We start from the raw sequence: 24,243 nt of genomic DNA on the forward strand, positions 1-24,243 counted from the left end.
TAAAATAGCTACAATGTAATTATTAATTACATTGTAGCTATCTTAGGGTTTATTTTATAGGTAAGTATTTAGATTTAAATAGGAATATTTTAATTAATAATATTAATATTAATTAGATTTATTTTAATAAGAATTTAGTTAGGGATGTTAGAGTTAGATAGGGTTATTATACTTAATATATATATAATATAATAACGATATTAACTATATTAACCCTAATATAATTAGGGTTAATATAGTTAATATATATAATATAATAACTATATTAACTATATTAACCCTAATATAATTAGGGTTGATATAGTTAATATAGCTGGCGGCGGTGTAGGGGGATTAGATTAGGGGTTAATCTATTTAATATAGGTGGCGGCAGTGTAGGGGGATTAGATTAGGGGTTAATACATTTATTATAGGTGGCGGCGGTGTAGGGGGATTTAGCTTAGATGCAAAAGAGCTGTTTACTTTGTGACAATGCCCCGCCAAAAGCCCTTTTAAGGGCTGGTAAAAGAGCTGTTTTCTTTGGGGCATGCCACGCAAAAAGCCCTTTTAAGGGCTGGCAATAGAGCTGTTTACTTTGGGGTAATGCCACGCAAAAAGCCCTTTTCAAGGCTATTTGTAGGGTTAGACTTAGGTTTAGTGGTAGGGATAGTTTAGTATTTTAGGGGTTAATTAATTTAATATAGCTGGCGGCGGTATAGGGGGATTAGATTAGGGGTTAATTATTTAATATAGGTGGCGGTGGTGTAGGGGGATTAGATTAGGGGTTAATGTGTTTAATATAGGTGGCGGCGGTGTAGGGGGATTAAATTAGGGGTTAATATTTTTAAAATAGATGGCGGCGGGGTAGGAGCTCACTTTAGGGGGTAGGTAAGGTAGATGGCGGTGGTGTAAGGGACTCACTTTAGGGGGTAGGTAAGGTAGATGGCGGCGGGGTAGGGGCTCACTTTAGGGGGTTATAGATTTAATATAGCTGGCGGCGGGGTCCGGGAGCGGCGGCTTAGGGGTTAATAACTTTATTAGGTGGCAGCGAGGTCCGGGAGCGGCGGTTTAGGGGTTATTACATATTTTATTGTTAGGATAGTGAGGGGGGATAGCGGATAGAGGGTTAGACGTGTTGGGCTAAGTTTGGGAGGCGTGTTAGACAGTACGGGAGATTTATTACTTTAGTCAGGTTTTGTAGGCGCCGGCAGTTTCTAAAGTGCTGTAAGTCACTGGTGACTCCAGAAATTTGTACTTACGCAGATTTCTGGACATCGCTGGTTTGTCAGACTTACGGCACTTTAGCCTCTGACGGCGCCGTATATAGGATAGCTCGAGTTGCGAGCTGAAACTGCGGGCGGCAAGGGTTCCCTCTCTTGCGCCGCAAACTACGATCTTTATCGGATCGCGCCCCGTATTTTTAGTATATTTAAGACAGTAGCCCAATCAAATAAGGATGTCGTTACACCTGTAGGTTTTATATATATATATATATATATATATATATATATATATATATATATATATATATATATATATATATATATAAAAATATATATATATATATATATATATATATATATAATTCATTAGAGTATGTAGGGTTGGGGGATTATGGAGTTAGGTAATAACAGACACTTCTCCTATATATATATCAGAATAAATGTACCTTTCGGTTAATACATTATATTATTAATTTGCACTCACAGGGATCAGAATCTGATGTGGATTCTGAGTAAATAGAACAAAACAACTAGATAAACTAATTGTACAGGGATTACAATATAGTTTGTAGCAAAGAATTCCACAAGGTATAATTAATTTTAACTCCAAATGAAATGATTGATTGGAAATTACTCAATTTTTTTTAAAAAGTTCCATATCATTCATACCTTAAATCTTTATTACTTAAACTAGGAACATACATTCACTCAGTAGCAGAAAAAAATGTTAAAAACACTTAAACCCAGTTAGTAAGGGAATACTAGTTTGCTCAATTTGCTACATGTACTAATATATATGGACCCACCATAAAATGTATCTAAAGTAAGCTAAGCCCTTACAATCCGAGGGCTGAATTACTTTTAAATATTAACAACTAGTTTTGGTGGGCACCAAGATTATATACAATTATTGAGGCATAAGTTATATTTCTAACTTAGGCAAGCACATTAAAAACGGCAGACAGGAGAGACACAGCTGCTCCTGCTGGACCCCTGACGCGCGTTTCACAGAACGCTTCCTCAGAGGGGAAATGCGCGTCAGGGGTCCAGCGCGTCTGGGTTTTGCTACTGCTGTATCTTCAGAATATATCAAAAAATTAAAAAAATATTTAAAAAAACATGCCCCCTAAAAGAAACTTATCTTTAGAAGAACAATTTGCTGAACAATTTGCTGCTAAAAATAGATGAAATGAGAGAGATAGGATAAATAAAAATAAAAAAAAACTGATGAAGAAAGGGACAATTTAACCCCTTAATGACTGGACCATTTTTCAATTTTCTTACCCTTAATGACAATGGCTATTTTTAAATTTCTGCAGTGTTTGTGTTTAGCTGTAATTTTTCTCTTACTCGTTTACTGTAACCACACATATTATATACCATTTTTCTCGCCATTAAATGGACTTTCTAAAGATACCATTATTTTCATCATATCTTATAATTTACTAAAAAAAAATTATAAAATATGAGGAAAAAATTGAAAAAAACACACTTTTTCTAACTTTGAGCTCCAAAATCTGTTACATATCTACAATCACTAAAAAAACACCCATGCTAAATAGTTTCTAAATGTTGTCCTGAGTTTGTAAATACCCAATGTTTACATGTTCTTTGCTTTTTTTGCAAGTTATAGGGCAATAAATACAAGTAGCACTTTGCTATTTCCAAAACACTTTTTTTCAAAATTAGCGCTAGTTACATTAGAACACTGATATCTGTCAGGAATACCTGAATATCCCTTGACATGTATATATTTTTTTTTAGAAAACATCCCAAAGTATTGATCTAGGCCCATTTTGGTATATTTCATGCCACCAATTCACAGCCAAATGCGATAAAAAAAAAAAGTGAACTTTTTCACAAATTTTGTCACAAACTTTAGGTTTCCCACTGTAATTATTTACAAACAGCTTCTCTGGGATCTCCTTTTTTCAGAAATAACAGACTTATATGGCTTTGGGGTTGCTTTTTGGTAATTAGAAGGCCGCTAAATGCCGCTGCTCACCACGCGTGTTTTATGCCCAGGAGTGAAGGGGTTAATTAGGGAGCTTGTAGGGAGCTTGTAGGGTTAATTTTAGCTTTAGTGTAGTGTAGTAGACAACCCCAAGTATTGATCTAGGCCCATTTTGGTATATTTGATGCCACCATTTCACCGCCAAATGCGAGCAAATAAAAAAAAAAAACTTTACATTTTTCATAATTTTAGGTTTCTCACTGAAATTATTTACAAACAGCTTGTGCTATTATGGCATAAATTGTTGTAAAGGCTTCTCTGGGATCCCCTTTGTTCAGAAATAGCAGACTTATATGGCTTTGGCGTTGCTTTTTGGTAATTAGAAGGCCGCTAAATGCTACTGCGCACCACACATGAGTTATGCCCAGCAGTGAAGGGGTTAAATTAGGTAGCTTGTAGGGAGCTTGCAGGGTTAATTTTAGAGATCAGCCTCCCACCTGACACATCCCAGCCCCTGATCCCTCCCAAACAGCTCTCTTCCCTCCCCCACCCCACAATTGTTCCCGCCATCTTAAGTACCGGCAGAAAGTCTGGCAGTACTAAATAAAAGAGTTTTTTTTTTTAAATAAAAAATAATAAAATATTTTAGCTGTGATGGACCCCTGCCTTAGCCCCAACCTCCCTGATCCCCCCCTCCAGCTCTCTAACCCTCTCCCCTACCTAATTAACGCCATTTTGGGTACTGGCAGCTGTCTGCCAGTACCCAGTTTGGCCCCAAAAAACAAAGTTTTTATTTTATTTTTAACTTTAAAACTCTTTCTGTAGTGTAGAAACCCCCCCCCCACAATACCCCCACCTCCCTACCCTATTCTAAATTTAAAAAGTTAACAGCTCTTTTGCCTTACCAGCCCTTAAAAGGGCCTTTTGCGGGGCATGCCCCAAAGAAAACAGCTCTTTTGCCTGTAAAGAAAAAACACAATACCACCCCCCAACATTACAACCCACCACCCACATACCCCTATTCTAAACCCACCCAAACCCCCCTTAAAAAAACCTAACACTACCCCCTGAACATCCCCCTACCTTGTCTTCACCCAGCCGGGCAGAACTCTTCATCCGATCCGGGCGATGTCAAATCAAGTGGCAGCGAAGTCTTCTTCCATCCGGGCGATGTCTTCAATCAAGCGGCAGTGAAGTCTTCTTCCATCCGGCGATGTCTTCAATCAAGCGACAGTGAAGTCTTCTTCCATCCGGCGATGTCTTCAAGCAAAGCGGCATCTTCAATCTTCTTTCTTCGCTCCTCCGCCGTGGAGCATCCATCCGGCACGACGACTGAACGATGAATGAGGTACCTTTAAATGATGTCATCCAAGATGGCGTCCGTCGAATTCCTATTGGCTGATAGGATTCTATCAGCCAATCGGAATTAAGATAGAAAAATCTGATTGGCTGATTGAATCAGCCAATCAGATTCAAGTTCAATACGATTGGTTGAACCAATCAGCCAATCGGATTGAACTTGAATCTGATTGGATGACGTCATTTAAAGGTACCTCATTCCTCGTTCAGTCGTCGTGCTGGATGGATGCTCTGCGGCGGAGGAGCGAAGAAAGAAGATTGAAGATGCCGCTTTGCTTGAAGACATCGCCGGATGGAAGAAGACTTCACTGCCGCTTGATTGAAGACATCGCCGGATGGAAGAAGACTTCACTGCCGCTTGATTGAAGACATCGCCGGATGGAAGAAGACTTCACTGCCGCTTGATTGAAGACATCGCCCGGATGGAAGAAGACTTCATTGCCGCTTGATTGGACATCGCCCGGATTGGATGAAAAGTTCTGCCCGGCTGAGTGAAGACAAGGTAGGGAGATGTTCAGGGGGTAGTCTTAGGTTTTTTTAAGGGGGGTTTGGGTGGGTTTAGAATAGGGGTATGTGGGTGGTGGGTTGTAATGTTGGGGGGTGGTATTGTGCTTTTTCTTTACAGGCAAAGGAGCTGTTTTCTTTGGGGCATGCCCCGCAAAAGGCCCTTTTAAGGGCTGGTAAGGCAAAAGAGCTGTTAACGTTTTAAATTTAGAATAGGGTAGGGAAATCTTTTTATTTTGGGGGGCTTTATTATTTTATTAGGGGGCTTAGAATAGGTGTAATTAGCTTAAAAATCTTGTAATTTTTTATTTTTTGTAATTTAGTGGGGGTTTTTTTGTAATTTAGTTTAGTTTATTTAATTGTATTTTAGTTTAGATATTTGTAGTTTATTTAATTTATTGATAGTGTAGGTGTATTTGTAACTTAGGTTAGGATTTATTTTACAGGTAAATTGGTAATTATTTTAACTAGGTAGCTATTAAATAGTTATTAACTATTTAATAGCTATTGTACCTAGTTAAAATAAATACCAAGTTACCTGTAAAATAAATATAAACCCTAAAATAGCTACAATGTAATTATTAATTACATTGTAGCTATCTTAGGGTTTATTTTATAGGTAAGTATTTAGATTTAAATAGGAATATTTTAATTAATAATATTAATATTAATTAGATTTATTTTAATAAGAATTTAGTTAGGGATGTTAGAGTTAGATAGGGTTATTATACTTAATATATATATAATATAATAACGATATTAACTATATTAACCCTAATATAATTAGGGTTAATATAGTTAATATATATAATATAATAACTATATTAACTATATTAACCCTAATATAATTAGGGTTGATATAGTTAATATAGCTGGCGGCGGTGTAGGGGGATTAGATTAGGGGTTAATCTATTTAATATAGGTGGCGGCAGTGTAGGGGGATTAGATTAGGGGTTAATACATTTATTATAGGTGGCGGCGGTGTAGGGGGATTTAGCTTAGATGCAAAAGAGCTGTTTACTTTGTGACAATGCCCCGCCAAAAGCCCTTTTAAGGGCTGGTAAAAGAGCTGTTTTCTTTGGGGCATGCCACGCAAAAAGCCCTTTTAAGGGCTGGCAATAGAGCTGTTTACTTTGGGGTAATGCCACGCAAAAAGCCCTTTTCAAGGCTATTTGTAGGGTTAGACTTAGGTTTAGTGGTAGGGATAGTTTAGTATTTTAGGGGTTAATTAATTTAATATAGCTGGCGGCGGTATAGGGGGATTAGATTAGGGGTTAATTATTTAATATAGGTGGCGGTGGTGTAGGGGGATTAGATTAGGGGTTAATGTGTTTAATATAGGTGGCGGCGGTGTAGGGGGATTAAATTAGGGGTTAATATTTTTAAAATAGATGGCGGCGGGGTAGGAGCTCACTTTAGGGGGTAGGTAAGGTAGATGGCGGTGGTGTAAGGGACTCACTTTAGGGGGTAGGTAAGGTAGATGGCGGCGGGGTAGGGGCTCACTTTAGGGGGTTATAGATTTAATATAGCTGGCGGCGGGGTCCGGGAGCGGCGGCTTAGGGGTTAATAACTTTATTAGGTGGCAGCGAGGTCCGGGAGCGGCGGTTTAGGGGTTATTACATATTTTATTGTTAGGATAGTGAGGGGGGATAGCGGATAGAGGGTTAGACGTGTTGGGCTAAGTTTGGGAGGCGTGTTAGACAGTACGGGAGATTTATTACTTTAGTCAGGTTTTGTAGGCGCCGGCAGTTTCTAAAGTGCTGTAAGTCACTGGTGACTCCAGAAATTTGTACTTACGCAGATTTCTGGACATCGCTGGTTTGTCAGACTTACGGCACTTTAGCCTCTGACGGCGCCGTATATAGGATAGCTCGAGTTGCGAGCTGAAACTGCGGGCGGCAAGGGTTCCCTCTCTTGCGCCGCAAACTACGATCTTTATCGGATCGCGCCCCGTATTTTTAGTATATTTAAGACAGTAGCCCAATCAAATAAGGATGTCGTTACACCTGTAGGTTTTATATATATATATATATATATATATATATATATATATATATATATATATATATATATATATATATATGTATATAAAAAAATATATATATATATATATATATATAATTCATTAGAGTATGTAGGGTTGGGGGATTATGGAGTTAGGTAATAACAGACACTTCTCCTATATATATATATCAGAATAAATGTACCTTTCGGTTAATACATTATATTATTAATTTGCACTCACAGGGATCAGAATCTGATGTGGATTCTGAGTAAATAGAACAAAACAACTAGATAAACTAATTGTACAGGGATTACAATATAGTTTGTAGCAAAGAATTCCACAAGGTATAATTAATTTTAACTCCAAATGAAATGATTGATTGGAAATTACTCAATTTTTTTTAAAAAGTTCCATATCATTCATACCTTAAATCTTTATTACTTAAACTAGGAACATACATTCACTCAGTAGCAGAAAAAAATGTTAAAAACACTTAAACCCAGTTAGTAAGGGAATACTAGTTTGCTCAATTTGCTACATGTACTAATATATATGGACCCACCATAAAATGTATCTAAAGTAAGCTAAGCCCTTACAATCCGAGGGCTGAATTACTTTTAAATATTAACAACTAGTTTTGGTGGGCACCAAGATTATATACAATTATTGAGGCATAAGTTATATTTCTAACTTAGGCAAGCACATTAAAAACGGCAGACAGGAGAGACACAGCTGCTCCTGCTGGACCCCTGACGCGCGTTTCACAGAACGCTTCCTCAGAGGGGAAATGCGCGTCAGGGGTCCAGCGCGTCTGGGTTTTGCTACTGCTGTATCTTCAGAATATATCAAAAAATTAAAAAAATATTTAAAAAAACATGCCCCCTAAAAGAAACTTATCTTTAGAAGAACAATTTGCTGAACAATTTGCTGCTAAAAATAGATGAAATGAGAGAGATAGGATAAATAAAAATAAAAAAAAACTGATGAAGAAAGGGACAATTTAACCCCTTAATGACTGGACCATTTTTCAATTTTCTTACCCTTAATGACAATGACTATTTTTAAATTTCTGCAGTGTTTGTGTTTAGCTGTAATTTTTCTCTTACTCGTTTACTGTAACCACACATATTATATACCATTTTTCTCGCCATTAAATGGACTTTCTAAAGATACCATTATTTTCATCATATCTTATAATTTACTAAAAAAAATTTATAAAATATGAGGAAAAAATTGAAAAAAAACACACTTTTTCTAACTTTGAGCTCCAAAATCTGTTACATATCTACAATCACTAAAAAAACACCCATGCTAAATAGTTTCTAAATTTTGTCCTGAGTTTGTAAATACCCAATGTTTACATGTTCTTTGCTTTTTTTGCAAGTTATAGGGCAATAAATACAAGTAGCACTTTGCTATTTCCAAAACACTTTTTTTCAAAATTAGCGCTAGTTACATTAGAACACTGATATCTGTCAGGAATACCTGAATATCCCTTGACATGTATATATTTTTTTTTAGAAAACATCCCAAAGTATTGATCTAGGCCCATTTTGGTATATTTCATGCCACCAATTCACAGCCAAATGCGATAAAAAAAAAAAGTGAACTTTTTCACAAATTTTGTCACAAACTTTAGGTTTCCCACTGTAATTATTTACAAACAGCTTCTCTGGGATCTCCTTTTTTCAGAAATAACAGACTTATATGGCTTTGGGGTTGCTTTTTGGTAATTAGAAGGCCGCTAAATGCCGCTGCTCACCACGCATGTTTTATGCCCAGGAGTGAAGGGGTTAATTAGGGAGCTTGTAGGGAGCTTGTAGGGTTAATTTTAGCTTTAGTGTAGTGTAGTAGACAACCCCAAGTATTGATCTAGGCCCATTTTGGTATATTTGATGCCACCATTTCACCGCCAAATGCGAGCAAATAAAAAAAAAAAACTTTACATTTTTCATAATTTTAGGTTTCTCACTGAAATTATTTACAAACAGCTTGTGCTATTATGGCATAAATTGTTGTAAAGGCTTCTCTGGGATCCCCTTTGTTCAGAAATAGCAGACTTATATGGCTTTGGCGTTGCTTTTTGGTAATTAGAAGGCCGCTAAATGCTACTGCGCACCACACATGAGTTATGCCCAGCAGTGAAGGGGTTAAATTAGGTAGCTTGTAGGGAGCTTGCAGGGTTAATTTTAGAGATCAGCCTCCCACCTGACACATCCCAGCCCCTGATCCCTCCCAAACAGCTCTCTTCCCTCCCCCACCCCACAATTGTTCCCGCCATCTTAAGTACCGGCAGAAAGTCTGGCAGTACTAAATAAAAGAGTTTTTTTTTTAAAATAAAAAATAATAAAATATTTTAGCTGTGATGGACCCCTGCCTTAGCCCCAACCTCCCTGATCCCCCCCTCCAGCTCTCTAACCCTCTCCCCTACCTAATTAACGCCATTTTGGGTACTGGCAGCTGTCTGCCAGTACCCAGTTTGGCCCCAAAAACCAAAGTTTTTATTTTATTTTTAACTTTAAAACTCTTTCTGTAGTGTAGCAGCCCCCCCCCACAATACCCCCACCCCCCTCCCCTCCCAGATCCTTTTATATTTAATTTTTTTTTTTACTTTTTTCTCCCTTTCTGCCCTCATTGGTGTCAGTGTGGCTAATGCGCGTGCGTGCACGTGCACGCGCACCCCGTGCACATGCACGCCCACGCCCCCCCTCGTGCATGCCCACCCATGTGCACGCGCACACGCGCTCCCACCCGGACAATGGCACCATCACTACCGGTGCAGAGAGGGCCACAGAGTGGCTCTCTCTGCATCGGAGGCTTGTAAAGGGGTATTGCAGGATGCCTCCATATCGAGGCATCACTGCAATACCCTCAGAGCTGCTGGAAGCGATTACGATCGCTTCCAGCACTCTGTTAGACAACTGACGTACCAGGTACGTCTATTGTCATTAACTGTTAGTTTTTGCATGACGTACCTGGTACGTCAGTTGTCATTAAGGGGTTAAGGGAATCAAAAACAGTTCAGAAAAGAAAAGAGAGAGCAAATATGACAGCAAATCAGAGACAGAAAGAAAAACAAAAAATGCTTATACTCATAGAAAAGCACATTCAGAAAATGAACAATCAGAAACACAAAAACAGCTTAGCATAAGCAATATAGAAAGGGAACATAAAAGGAAACTTAGTGCAAGTTATGTAAAAAATAATCGCACAAATTTGACAAAACATACTCAACATATTGCAGCACTTGTGAGATATGATGATTCATTTGATCATCATAACTGTGGAGAGCTAAATATAATATGCAGCAACTGTGATGCATTACATTTTGCAAAAGAGCAGCCATTAGACAAATTATTTAGTCAATGCTGCAGCAAAGGAAAAGTAAATATTAAAGCTATTAAAGTTGCTACTTTAATAGAAAGTTTAATGACAGGAAGTCAAAAACATTAAAAAAAAATTTACAAAAATATTAGATCTTTAAATAATTCATTAGCATTTGCTTCAATGGGGCGAATATTGCTCCTCCTCCCGGTTATGGCCCTTACTGTTTTAGAATTAATGGACAAATATATCACAGAACTGGATCACTACATCCTTCCAATGAGGATAATAGAAAGTTTGCACAACTGTATATTCTTGATCCAGATGAGGCTGCACAACAGCGCCTTAAGATTGATGAAAATACAAATTGCAACCCTGAATTAATAAAGGAGTTGAGTTCTTTTATGGCTTTAAACAATCCTTTTGCAGAAGCATGTAAAGTGTTATATGAAGTAGAACAGGAATGTTTAGAAGATGCATTGTGAAATGGTACAAGATCGCAAAAACAACCAACGTAGATATAATGCTCCTCGATGTAATGAGGTAGCTATTATTTTCCAAAATGCAGATGGTGAACCTCCTCTTGAGTGAGATCTTATTATTCATTGTCGAAGTACAAACAATGAAAAAAAACCCAGAAAGGATAAGTATTTTAGATCCAAATTTGGAACCAATGTTGTATCCACTTCTTTTCCCTTTTGGGGATCAAAGTTGGTCACCTAAAATTAAACTTAATTATAACCCTACTACAGTTAGAAATATAAGAATTCAATCCTTAGCAAAGAGAAAGGGTCACATAAATGCAATTTTATGGGTATATACTTTCCATCCGTCACGAGTTTAACCCATTTCTGAGTGCTGGGAAATTGACTCAGCAGTACTTTGTAGATGCATATGTTAAAACAGAAGCTAATCGTTTAAACTATGTAAGACAAAATCAGTCCAAATTAAGGGTTGAAAAGTATACAGGTCTCATGGACCATCTTCAAAATGTAGCTGCAAAGCAGGGCTTACTTCCCGGCAAAGCAGTTATACTTCCATCTACATTCCAGGGTAGTCCCAGAGACATGGTACAGAATTACCAAGATGCCATGGCTATTGTAAGAAAGTATAGGAAGCCTAAATTTTTTATAACTATGACATGTAACCCAAAATGGTCAGAAATAGTTTTAAATCTGAAAGAAGGTCAAGCAGTTGAATTTCGACCTTATTTAGTGGCAAGATTTTTTCATTTAATACTTCAAGAACTTCTTGATGATATCACAAAGAAACATGTTTTGGGTAAACCAGCTGCCAAAGTTCATGTAATTGAATTTCAAAAACGTGGTTTACCTCATGCACATATTTTGCTTATATTATGTGCACAAGATAAGCCTAAAAATGCACAAGTTATTGATAGCTTTATTTGTGCTGAAATACCTGACATTGAAGTCAATCCACGGTTACATGCAATTGTTACCAAACACATGATACATGGGCCCTGCAGGGAGCATAATCTAAGATTTCCATGTATGGTTGATGGGGTTTGCTCTAAGCAATTTCCAAAATCTTTCCAAGAAGAAACTTTAATCAATGTAGATGGTTATCCACATTACAAGAGAAGCAAAAAAAAGTCTATCAATAGAAATAAATGGTAAAAAAAAATAGATAACTCTTGGGTTGTACTATACTGTACAACCCATACTTGACATTAAAATACAACTGCCATATTAATATTGAAAGCTGTGCTTCTATAAAAAGTGTAAAGTACATATTTAAATATATTTATAAAGGGCATGACTGTGCAAATATTGCATTTAAAGAACATGAAACACTTCTTCATGATGAGATAAGTTAATTTATGGATTCAAGCTATGTTAGTGCTCCAGAAGCAGCATGGCGGCTTTTTGGCTTTAATATGCACCATCAATCGCATACGATTGTGTGATTACAAGTTTACCTTCCTGGAGAACAGTCAGTATATTTTACTGAAGACAATATTGAAACTGCAGTAGAAAGAACACATTATAGTGACACAACTTTGACTGCTTGGTTTAAAATAAACAAAGAAGATTTGTCAGCTCATGCATTTCTTTACACTGATGTTCCTCAGCATTTTGTTTTCCATCAAAAGACAACAACATGGAAAAAAAGAGTACAAGATTGAGCAAATAACACTATTGGTCGTATGCACTCTGTGGCCCCTATTTATGAAAGGTCTTGCGGACCTGATCCGACACTGCGGATCAGGTCCGCAAGACCTCGCTGAATGCGGAGAGCAATACGCTCTCAGTATTCAGCATTGCACCAGCAGCTCACAAGAGCTGCTGGTGCAACGCCGCCCCCTGCAGACTCGCATCCAATGGGCCGCCAGCAGGGGGGTGTAAATCAACCCGATCGTACTCAATTGGGTTGATTTCTGGTGATTCCTGTCCGCCTGCTCAGAGCAGGCGGACAGCGTTATGGAGCAGCGGTCTTTCCTTTCGGAGCTTGATAGATAGGCCCCTGCAAGTTTAATTTCAGATGTTGAGAGATTTTTATTACGCTTGCTTTTACTTCATGTTAAAGGAGCAACTTCTTTTGAAGATATTCGTACAGTTGATGGTGTTCTATTTCACACCTTTAAAGAAGCAGCTCAAGATGATCAATCTTGGGATTTAACTCTTCATGAAGCTGCAAGTGAAATGATCCCTCAACTGCTTAGAACGCTTTTTGCTCATACTTGTGCTTTAGCATCTCCACCAAATGCTAAAGAGCTTTTTGAAAAGTACAAATAAAAAAATTTTGAAGACTTTTCAAGACATTCAGGTCACACATCAGAGTGTCAAAATTGTTTAAGTTATGCTCTAAGAGATATTCAGGATATATTAATTGTTCATGGAAAAAATTGTCCAGATTTTGGTTTACCAAATCCTCCAAACAATTTACCTGAAAATCCCAGACATCTCTATGATGCTTCTTTTGAAAGTTATACTGGAGTTCAAATGAAGGCATCTTTTAATGACCTTCAAAGAGAAAGTTTTGAAGAAATAATTGCTGCATCGGAAAATGACAGTTTACCACAAATGTGTTGTTTCCTTGATGGTCCAGGTGGTAGTGGAAAGACTTACCTGTACAAAACTCTGTTGAGGACAATTAGAGGGAATAGTGAGGTAGCATTACCAGTTGCTTCAACAGGTATTGCAGCAAATTAGCTGGAAGGTGGACAAACTTACCATTCACAGTTTAAGTTGCCAGTTCCTCTGGTGGATACGGTAACATCTTCCATGAGGCATACCTCTAATGATGCACAATTGATCCGTAGTGCAAAGATAATTATTTGGAATGAGTCAACCATGTCTTCCAGTGATGCGCTTAGATGTGTTGACAAACTGCTTCAAGAGTTGATGAACAACAACAAACCTTTTGGAGGCAAAACTATTCTGCTCGGAGGGGATTTTAGACAAACTCTTCCTGTTGTTGCACACGGAAGTAGAGCAGCTATAGTTGAAGCCAGTATAAACGTTAATCCACTCTGGCATAAGTTTAAAGTTTTGAAGCTGACTAATAATGTCAGATCTGTTGATCCAGAGTTTAGCTCTTGGATTTTAAAGCTTGGAGATGGACTACTGACAAATGAGCATGGTTTGCATGACATTCCATCCCAAATGATCTGCAAAGACTCCATTGTAAAGGAGATTTTTGGTGAAGAGTTAAAAAATTCTGATGCTTTTAAGTTTTCAAAAATGGCCATTTTATGTCCAAAAAATAGTGATGTTGATAAAATCAATGAGGAAGTACTGAGTTTGTTAGAAGGTGAAACCTCTACTTACTTAAGTACAGATTCCATTGATGATGAATCACAGGAAGATAAGGATAACTACCCAGTTGAGTTGTTTAATGAATTGGCACCTTCTGGAATGTCAGTTCATAAACTCAATCTAAAAAAATCGTAGTATTATTATGCTTTTGCGTAATCTTAACACCAAAATAGGACTTTGTAATGACACCAGATTAGTTGTAAAAGCATTGCGTGAAAATTTAATTATTCCACCAGTATTAACAGGTACAGCCGAAGGGCAAAATATTTTCATTCCCTGAATAGATTTAACCCCAAGCAATACTGAATGTCCTTTTGTGTTAAGAAGAAGACAATTCCCAGTTAAATTAGCATTCGCTATGACCATTAACAAAGCTCAGGGACAAACTTTAGAAAAAGTCAGCATCTATTTGCCAGAGCCAGTTTTTAGCCATGGACAGTTATATGTAGCTTTTTCAAGGGTAAAAAGCTCTGCAGATGTTAAGGTCATAGACGGACAAGAACAAGGAAAATTAATAACTGGAAGTGATGCCTGTTTTACTAAAAATGTTGTATATAAAGAAATATACTTAAAGTAGATATAATTTCAAGAGAAGAAATTTTGTATTTATTTAGGACAGTAGTTTGTCCAATTAGAGTGTATTTTTTTATATATTTAAGATAGTAGTCCATTAAAATTATAGTATTGCTACACCTGTAACTTAAATTTTTATATAAAAGAAGAGTTACAAAATACGTTGTTTCTACATCTGTAGTTTAAAAAATAATTAGACTGCCCTCTGGGCAGGCTTATCGACTAGTTATTTATAAATCGTGGGCACGATTTGGCTAAATGGTGAGCACGATTTGGCTTAATTGTAAGCACAATTTGACTAAATCATGAGCACAATTTGGCTTAGTCGTGAGCACGATTTGGCAAAATGTGCGCACGATTTAGTAAAATTTGTGCATGATTTATAAAAAAAAATATTGTGTGACACCTCTGGGGCTCCGTAGCTTTCCATATGAAAGATGGAATTTTTATGTTACTTAAATGATTTCATTATTAAATACATATAATATTGTAGTTTATGACAATGTTATTTTTTGTTTAGTTAATACAAACCTCAGAAATACTATTTTATAACGAGGCAGGAAAGTGGTAGATATTTATAAAGAACAATATAATGTATTTTCTGAGGTGAAACATGAGTCAATATCTTCACAGAGCTTATTCAGATATTTACAAGTATAGATCCGAGCACCTCATCTGCTTGTTCTCACAGGCATATCTATTTTTTTTTTTTTTTTTAATTAAATGTATTTTTATCTGTATGATATACATTAATAAAAAAAATTGTTGCAGATATATTGAGTGTCTGTATGACTTTAACCAGCAGTTTAACAGTTAATACTGCAACTGATTAAAGTCACCAAGAGTCTTTTAAACATCTGTGTGTGAGACAGTTTTTTTCAAGCATTATAATAAGAGAATCATTGGGGTCAGTGAGTGAATGGAACCACTTAAAAGTACCACAGAGTCTCACAGCTGCAGAATAATGCTATCTTACAGTAGGTGCTGGAACTGATTCTCAATCAGCCTTCTCTATTTACACATATCCCGCTATCCCCTTATTTTGTATTGCCCCCAGACCTCAAATAAGACAGACCAGGGCCTTACTTAACTTACATTAGCCCCACACCTTCTGGTGACACAACATGCACTTACTATCTTTCACAAATACAGTATATACTGTATGTGTATGTATATATATATATATATATATATATATATATATATATATATATATATATATATATATATATATATATATAGTTCAGAGCAAAGACAGCACTCACTGGATTTGAATAAAAAATAACTTTTATTGGAAAAGTTTAAGAGCAAAGTTCCATGAAGTTTCGGTGCCACTGGCACCTTTATCAAATGGTATCACCCAGCTTGAGAACAGTTGTACAGTCCTGGCATCCGGGAGACAGAATAAAACATACCCTAACAAGCAGCCTTATATACCTTCTAAAGTGTAATGAACAGTCAGTTTTCCAAATTACGTGCGTCCACAAGGCCACAAGTACCGCACATGGTAGAGTATACAGAGGAGACACAGTTATAACACAATGTATGCTAGGCTATGTCATTCCAGCGCTGAGGATGAGGAGTGTCATCATGTATTATCCAAGTATTTATTAGAGAAACAAATAAATAGACTTGCCTTAATAGGACCCATTGTAATAATAGTGAAATAGCCACCAAATGCAGACAGGGATATCCCAATGTAGTTAAACCAACGGGTTAGCCAATAAATGGCCCAAAATCCATCTTGCTGTTAAGACCAATTGGATCCACTGTGTCCAAGGTGCCAAATTCTGGACCTTTGTTAGAGTTTCTCATAGAGCTCATGGAACACTGCCTTACTAAGAACTATTTTAAGTTTGAGAAAGATTTCTTTCTTCAATTGTCCGGCACGGCCATGGGGTCAAATATGGCCCTGGTCTATGCCAATCTCTTTATGTTGGGCTATGAGCTGTATGTTATGAAACCTCAGATGCATCCACACATTTCTTTATGTACCAGATATATAGATGATCTGTTCCTTGTCTGGACGGGCACTGAGAGATAACTCAAACAGTGGCTTTATGATCTCAACAGTGCCAATTCTCAGATTAGATTCAAAATAGAATATGACTCAAACAGTGTATACTTCCTTGACTTGAATATCTTTAAAAAAAATTAAAATGGGGGATATCGCTTTGGTACATCCTTATTCTCCAAACCCACTGACAGAAACTCCTTGGTATTATCTACTAGTTGTCACCCAAATCACCAAAAGATGGGGATTGTCCTCTCACAACTCACTAGGCTGGTGCGGAATAATTCGGAGCCTAATATACTCCAACAGAAACTTGACACAATGTGTGATAAGCTTCTGACAAGAGGATATTTGTCCACTGATATAGACAAGGCGAGGCTGAAATATATATATATATATAGGGTTACCACCTCAGCCATATCATCCTGGACAGTTATGAGTTACAAATGCTGTAGGGTGTGCAGTGCTGTCCAGGAGCACTATTTATGTGCTATCCAGAGGCACAATACATGTTCGTCCCTACATGCCCTGCATCATGTGTAACTCAAAACTGTCCAGTTTAACATGGCCAAGGTGGCAACCCTATATATACTGCATACAATATGTGGTTTAAAAATTGTATATGTCCCAATTAATGCCAGAGAAAAAGAAGGTTCATATAGTAAATATCAACAACTACTTAGTTTAGGTTCCAATGCAGCATAAACTTTGGAATATAATACCTTCATTATCACTGTAATATCACCATGAGTCCAGTAGCTAAGTATCTATCCTTAGGCCTGATTATCAAAAATTCTCCAGCTTATAGTGCAGACTTCAAAGGGACAGAACTCGCTGAATTTTCTAAGGAAAAGGGCGGAAACGGTAAGTCCCAGAGAGATAAAAGCAGACTCTCATAGAAAGTAATCACACCCACATAGCATAGGAAGAAACATTATTAGATTTCCAAATTGTTGGAATCAGTTTCTAGACACTAAAGAAATGCATACTGTTGTGGCCTTCTCTAAAACACACACATAGAAATACATACCATCATAATGCAGATGTACTAATGCAAACACAAAATCTTCTAATAGAGATGCTACCTTATATAAACATACCCTTATACCAGAGAGATCAGTTCAGCTGTTGTCGAGCAAAAATGCAACAGACAGCATATGCACACATAGAGACACACAATACACACATTCACACTGATGCATACACATTAACACTTCAGTGTGTAGGCACTCATAAATGTAGGCCCATCAGCTAAAACATATTGACAGACAGATAAAAATAATAAAATTAATAATATTACTAATAATAATTCTCCCTGATGCAGTCTTATTGTCAGATTATCATTGATAGACACACATTCACTTAGACACAAAATAACACATGGAACCCAAATGTTTATTTTACAGAAGTGCTGTAGGTTTGTGTGTTGGCCAAGATAATGACTGCTGCTTAGTTTATTTTTTTGTGGTCCCAAGAGCTCAGTTCAGATGCCTTTTTGACAGGATAATAAACTTAAAGGGATAGTCAAGTCCAAAAAAAACTTTCATGATTCAAATAGGGCATGCAATTTTAAACAACTTTCCAATTAACTTTTATCACCAATTTTGCTTTGTTCTCTTGGTATTATTAGTTGAAAGCTAAACCTAGGAGGTTCATATGCTAATTTAGACCTTGAAGGCCACCTCTAATCTAAATGCATTCTGACAGTTTTTCACCACTAGAGGGCATTAGTTCATGTGTTTCATATAGATAACATTGAGCTCATGCACATGAATTTACAGAGGAGTGAGCACTGATTGGCTAAAATGCAAGTCTGTCAAAATAACTGAAATAAGGGAGAAGTCTGCAGAGGCTTAGATACAAGGTAATCACAGAGGTAAAAAGTGTATTAATATAACCGTGTTGGTTATGCAAAACTGGGGAATGGGTAATTAAGGGATTATCTATCTTTTTAAACAACAATAATTCTAATGTTGACTGTCCCTTTAACATAAGCTGAGCCTGCATGCTTTTAGAAAAGTTTAGTTGGTTTCTACAGAAGTGAGTTCATTAATGCATTGCAATTATTCAACGGAAAAGAAGAGGGTGTTTACGACTGGTGTCAAATACAGAAAACTAAAGGATTATGAAAAAAGGAAAGTTAGTAAAAAGGAACCGGTAAAAAGGATGGGAAAGGTATTTAATACGTATATTATTGCTATCTTTTCCAGACAATCTCACTAAAGAGGAACCAATTAATAAAGATCAAACTGCACCACTAGACTCTGCTGACTATGAAGTATTGATTGAAAATGTCCAGGAGAACTGTACAATCGAAATGTTAAACCTGTTGATAGAGAACATCAGCAATCTGACTATGGAAAAAAACTTCAATGTGACAATGAGGCCAGAGATCTGCTTAGCTGTTGTTACTTTTACATCTCCCATTGGTGAGTTCTAGTTCTATTTTTTTTATTATTCACTCATACAAATAGAGTGACATTGATGCACTGTGATATACTAGTTATACTAGTAAATGTAATACAGAAAAACATCTATCTATCTATATTTTTCTTTTTCTCTGTCTCTCTCTTTGGCCCCATGATTAAAACATTGACAGACTGTCCTCTTCCACTCCTCCATAATGACATCACAGAGCTGGTGGATGTTAGAGACATTGCGCTAAATAACCTTCCATTTGAGGATGCCCCACAGATGCTCAATAGGGTTTAGGTCTGGAGACATGCTTTGCCTTTCCACCACCTTTGCCCTCAGCTTCTTTAGCAAGGCAGTGGTCATCTTGGAGGTGTGTTTGGGGTCATTGTCATGTTGGAATACTGCCCTGCGGCCCAGTCTCTGAAGGGAGGGGATCATGCTCTGATTCAGTATGCCACAGTACGTGTTGGCATTCATGGTTCCCTTAATGAACTGTAGCTCCCCAGTGCCGGCAGCGCTCATGCAGGCCCAGATCATGACACTCCCACCACCATGCTTAACTGTAGGCAAAACACACTTGTCTTTGTACTCCTTACCTGGTTGCCGCCACACACACTTGACACCATCTGATAAGTGTATCTTGGTCTGATCGGACAACAGGACATGGTTCCAGTAATCCATGTCCTTAGTCTGCTTGTCTTCAGCAAACTGTTTGCGGTCTTTCTTGTGCATCATCTTTAGAAGAGTCTTCTTTCTGAGATGACAGCCATGCAGACCAATTTGATGCAGTGTGCAGCGTATGGTCTGAGCTCTGACAGGCTGAACCCCCACCCCTTTAACCTCTGCAGCAATGCTGGCAGCACTCATACGTCTATTTCCCAAAGACAACCTCTGGATATGATGCTGAGCATGTGCACTCAACTTCTTTGGTCGACCATGGCGAGGCCTGTTCCGAATGGAACCTGTCTTGTGAAATCACTGTATGGTCTTGCCCCCTGTGCTGCAGCTCAGTTTCAGGGTCTTGGCAATCTTCTTATAGCCTAGGCCATCTTTATGTAGAGCAACAATTCTTTTTTCAGATCCTCAGAGAGTTCTTTGTCATGAGGTGCCATGTTGAACTTCCAGTGAACAGTATGAGAGAGTGTGAGAGCCATTACACCAAATCTAATACATCTGCTCCCCATTCACACCTGAATCCTTGTAAGTTACATGACACCGGGGAGGGAAAATGGCTAATTGGGCCCAATTTGGACATTTCCACTTAGGGGTGTACTCACTTTTGTTGCCAACTATTTAGGCATTAATGGCTGTGTGTTGAGTTATTTTCAGGGGACAGCAAATTGGCACTGTTATACAGGCTGTACACTCACTACTTTACATTGTAGTAAAGTGTCATTTCTTCAGTGTTGTCACATGAAAAGATATAATAAAATATTATGGGAGCCTCCTGTAAGATGCTAGGCCACTTTTTGGGCCATAAACTTATTAAACTAATGCATGGAGGGTTATAATAAGGGGCTGGATACGGACTCTTGCCAATTGCTAAAGAATTGTGCTACAATCAAGCAATATATTTCTAGAAGCGCTGAATATATGTGGGATAAATACTTACACGAAGCCTGCGGAGACAATAGAAATCTAAAGTAGCTGCAAATGGGAAATATGTTCCACAGCCAATGCTCCAAAAGGTCTTAGGGAGACTTTATGTAATATTCATAAAAAAATTTTTTTAACAGGAAGCCTTATATACCAGTATGTGAGTGGATGGCAAATGAACTTTGTAGTTATGAGTTTGCATGAATTTTCAGGAATCCTTGAAAGGGGAGTAGTTTTAGATGAGACATGTCTAAGTCAAAACAAAGAAAAACAAAAGAAACAAGCATAAAGGGACCAAGCTAGACAAGTGCAATATAATCAAGGGTCTCACACACACAACTTAATGAAAAGGGAGCCTATTATGGGTACCAATCATACTAAGGTAGGTTATGTTGCCGAAGCAATTAGAGAACTAAATATAAGTCCTACTGTCCCGGCCGCAGACAGCAAGGCTCATGGTTTAATTATAGAGTGACACTACCTAGAAGGAAGTTAAGAAACTCGAAGTCCCTATCTAGTTATGTAATGACAGCATAGCTAAGTTGTGTGGCTACTTGGCTACTATGTTGGTATATTACAAATAATAAAGGAACTGCCCAATTTACAAATCACCTCTTTTCTAAAGGAATACAGCAAACAGCTATAAATTTGCAGTCCTTCATGCCTAGAAGAAGTATGCTGACATTTATACACAGTTAAAACATCCACATTTTTTTTTTTTTCTCTCTCCCTTCTTTCCCTTGTTATTGTTCCTGGTATGAGTGGATGAATGGATGCCGCCCCCCCCCCTCTCCCATTGTGGAGAGAAAGGTGGTAGGGTATAAAAATTTCGAAAAAAACCCCATCATGGGTGCGAGAATTTATTTTGTTTGAACTTTATCACTAGATTAAGATGGAGATATAATTATAAAGTGCCATTATATGCCTGTAATATGATGTTTTCTTTGTCTTCAAGTTGTACCCATTTTGTTTCAATAAAAAGAAAAAGTAAAAAAAAAAAAAAAACATCCACAAGACATTGTTATAACAGTAGATAAAATAGAAAGTAACATTAAACCTGTAATAAACAACTTATACATATAAAATTAGGCAACAGCAATCAAAGCTTACTGGCAAAAAGAGTTCAGACTAGTTGTCGTCATTCAAGATGAGAAATCTTTAACTAAAGTAAATAGACATTTTGAGAAATGTCAGTGTAGTGGCCAGTACTTGGAAAATAGTGGGCCATTAATCTTGTTGTCTTACCCTATACCCAGTCTATGCACAAAGTTGACCCAACTGCTCCAGTCTCCAAAAGAGCCATACCAGAGGGGCGTCAGGGAACCAAGACTTAGCTCTGTGCTCCTACTCCAGAAGGATTGAGCTGAAAATTTCAGCGAGTCTGAAGGAGTAATGGTAGGAGTCTTCGCCATTTCAAAGTCTGTGTGGGCATGTCGGCTGTGACGCTGAATATCTACTTCTACTTGCGATCGGTGCTCCAGGAGAAGGCTCCGAAGGTGCAGCAAGCAAGAGGGTAAGATAAGAGACTGACATCGTGAGGTGCCTGTTGAATTCAGTAGCGCTGCTTCTGCGTCAATGTACTCCCCCGGCACATTAAAGGCTGTCACATAGGGATCCACAAGGGGAGTTGTTAGGCTCACTGGTGCTCTGATGTGGCTATCCAAGGACTCCGGCATCAAACTCCGCTTAACCTGGGTGTTGGTGTCATTGTCATAGGCAGCTTCCTCCTTGTCAGCAGGGGTTAGCAATGGCCTCAAGTTCTCAGTCTTATGCTCTCCATAGTGTGCATTCTGTAGCGTGGGGCAGCAGGTATGCGACAGGATCTTAGTGAATGCAGCATGATGCGAGATCAGTAAATTGTTAATCTCCCTTAATATCTCATGTACCATCTCCGCAGGCAATTTGAGCGCATCAGGCATTGCACAATAAAGCACACTCAGTGCCTCTTGGTGATAGTAATCAGTACTTTTATTACAGTGACTTGCGAGGTAGCACTGCTCCTTAATGACAGGTCTGCAGAGAGAACCCGCCGGGGGGGTCTAGATGATGGTAAAAGTCCTCGGTATAGCTTGGTAATCCGGGTAGAATTATAAAAATCCTCAGCCACGAGGGTGGAAAGATGGCCGCCACTAATAGAGATTCAAAAGAAAGCTCCGATCCTAAGTAAAAAAAATAACATCCAAGGATAAGTTTAGATTACGCCAACTGTTAGATAAGAGTCCAGGGTGTGTTAGGCAAATTTTCCAAGATCAAACTCTATTAAAAACGGTAAATATAGGTATGTATTGTATAATTAGGATCAGAGCAGCCAGGATATGCGACTGCTCTCATGGGCTCCGGACTCCGCCCCCAGACTTCATATTTTATATTTTGTATACATTATGTTTCCATTAGAGAAATAATCTCGTCATTACCCCTGTATACTAAGCATAATTTTGCATAGTGTTTTTTTTTTCATGCCCCCCCCCCCCCTTTTTTATCTGATTTTTTGCCTATGCTGCTGATCTTTGTATTTCGTTTTAGGTGAGTTAATTATCAATAAAAATGTTGTTACTATGATTGGTTGATCAGGTTTAGGGAGTAGTTGTACAGGTGTATATGAGAGCTGTTTAGTCACTTGGTTGTAGGTGGTCATTGAAAAAGTACAGTATTTTCTATACAAAACATGTTAGACTATTTCTGACTGACCATGTCCTGTGATGTGACGTGTATATCATTTTCTGATGCCCAATAAATACCTTTGTTTTTATTGGATGTGTGTCCTGTGATCGTTGAAGACCTGGTGCCTTCCCTTTGTTTGTTATAATAAAAACTGCATGCAAACTTTAAAACAATAATAAATATAGAGAACCAAATCAGGTAATATTTATAATACTTATGAGTTATTAGTAAGTACATCAATAGACAAGCACTTAATATAAATGATACACGATATATCAAACAATCTCATATTATTCACATACATGACTTTACCGAACATTTTGTCATGATAAGTCTGAAGAACTGATTAAACTGAAGGTCAATGACATCATTAACTAGATAGTGATGAACCTCATTGTATGTACTACATAAATTCCTCCCAGAATATCTGCTTCATAACTGGTGTTTCTGGCACTCATCAACTTTGAACTTTGGTGTATGACTTCTTTAAAGGGACACTGAACTTAATTTTTTTCTTTTGTGATTCAGATAGAGCATGCAATTTTAAGCAACTTTCTAATTTACTCCTATTATCAAATTTTCTTCATTCTCTTGGTATCTTTATTTGAAATGCAAGAATGTAAGTTTAGATTTTTGGTTCACAACCTGAGTTGTTCTTGCTGATTGGTGAATAAATTCATCCACCAATAAAAATCGCTGTCCAGAGTACTGAACCAAACAAAAAGCTTAGATGCCTTCTTTTTCATATAAAGATAGCAAGAGAACAAAGAACATTTGATAATAGGAGTAAATTAGAAAGTTGCTTAAAATTTCACGCTCTATCTGAATCATGAAAGAAAAAAAATTGGGTTCAGTGT

At 37.6% G+C, this 24,243-nt stretch overlaps 1 protein-coding gene across 1 annotated transcript in view; it reads left to right on the forward strand.

Moving 5' to 3' along the window:
• Positions 1-24,243, forward strand: part of LOC128657683 (protein mono-ADP-ribosyltransferase PARP14) — a 411,551-nt gene that overhangs the window by 74,229 nt on the left and 313,079 nt on the right. Inside the window, exon 5 of the mRNA XM_053712086.1 lies at positions 18,925-19,143. Within this exon, the coding sequence (XP_053568061.1) occupies positions 18,925-19,143 (219 nt within the window). The remainder of the gene's footprint in view (positions 1-18,924; positions 19,144-24,243) is intronic.

Source organism: Bombina bombina, chromosome 1 (genome assembly GCF_027579735.1).
Source record: "Bombina bombina isolate aBomBom1 chromosome 1, aBomBom1.pri, whole genome shotgun sequence".
NCBI classification, from domain to species: Eukaryota; Metazoa; Chordata; class Amphibia; order Anura; family Bombinatoridae; genus Bombina; species Bombina bombina.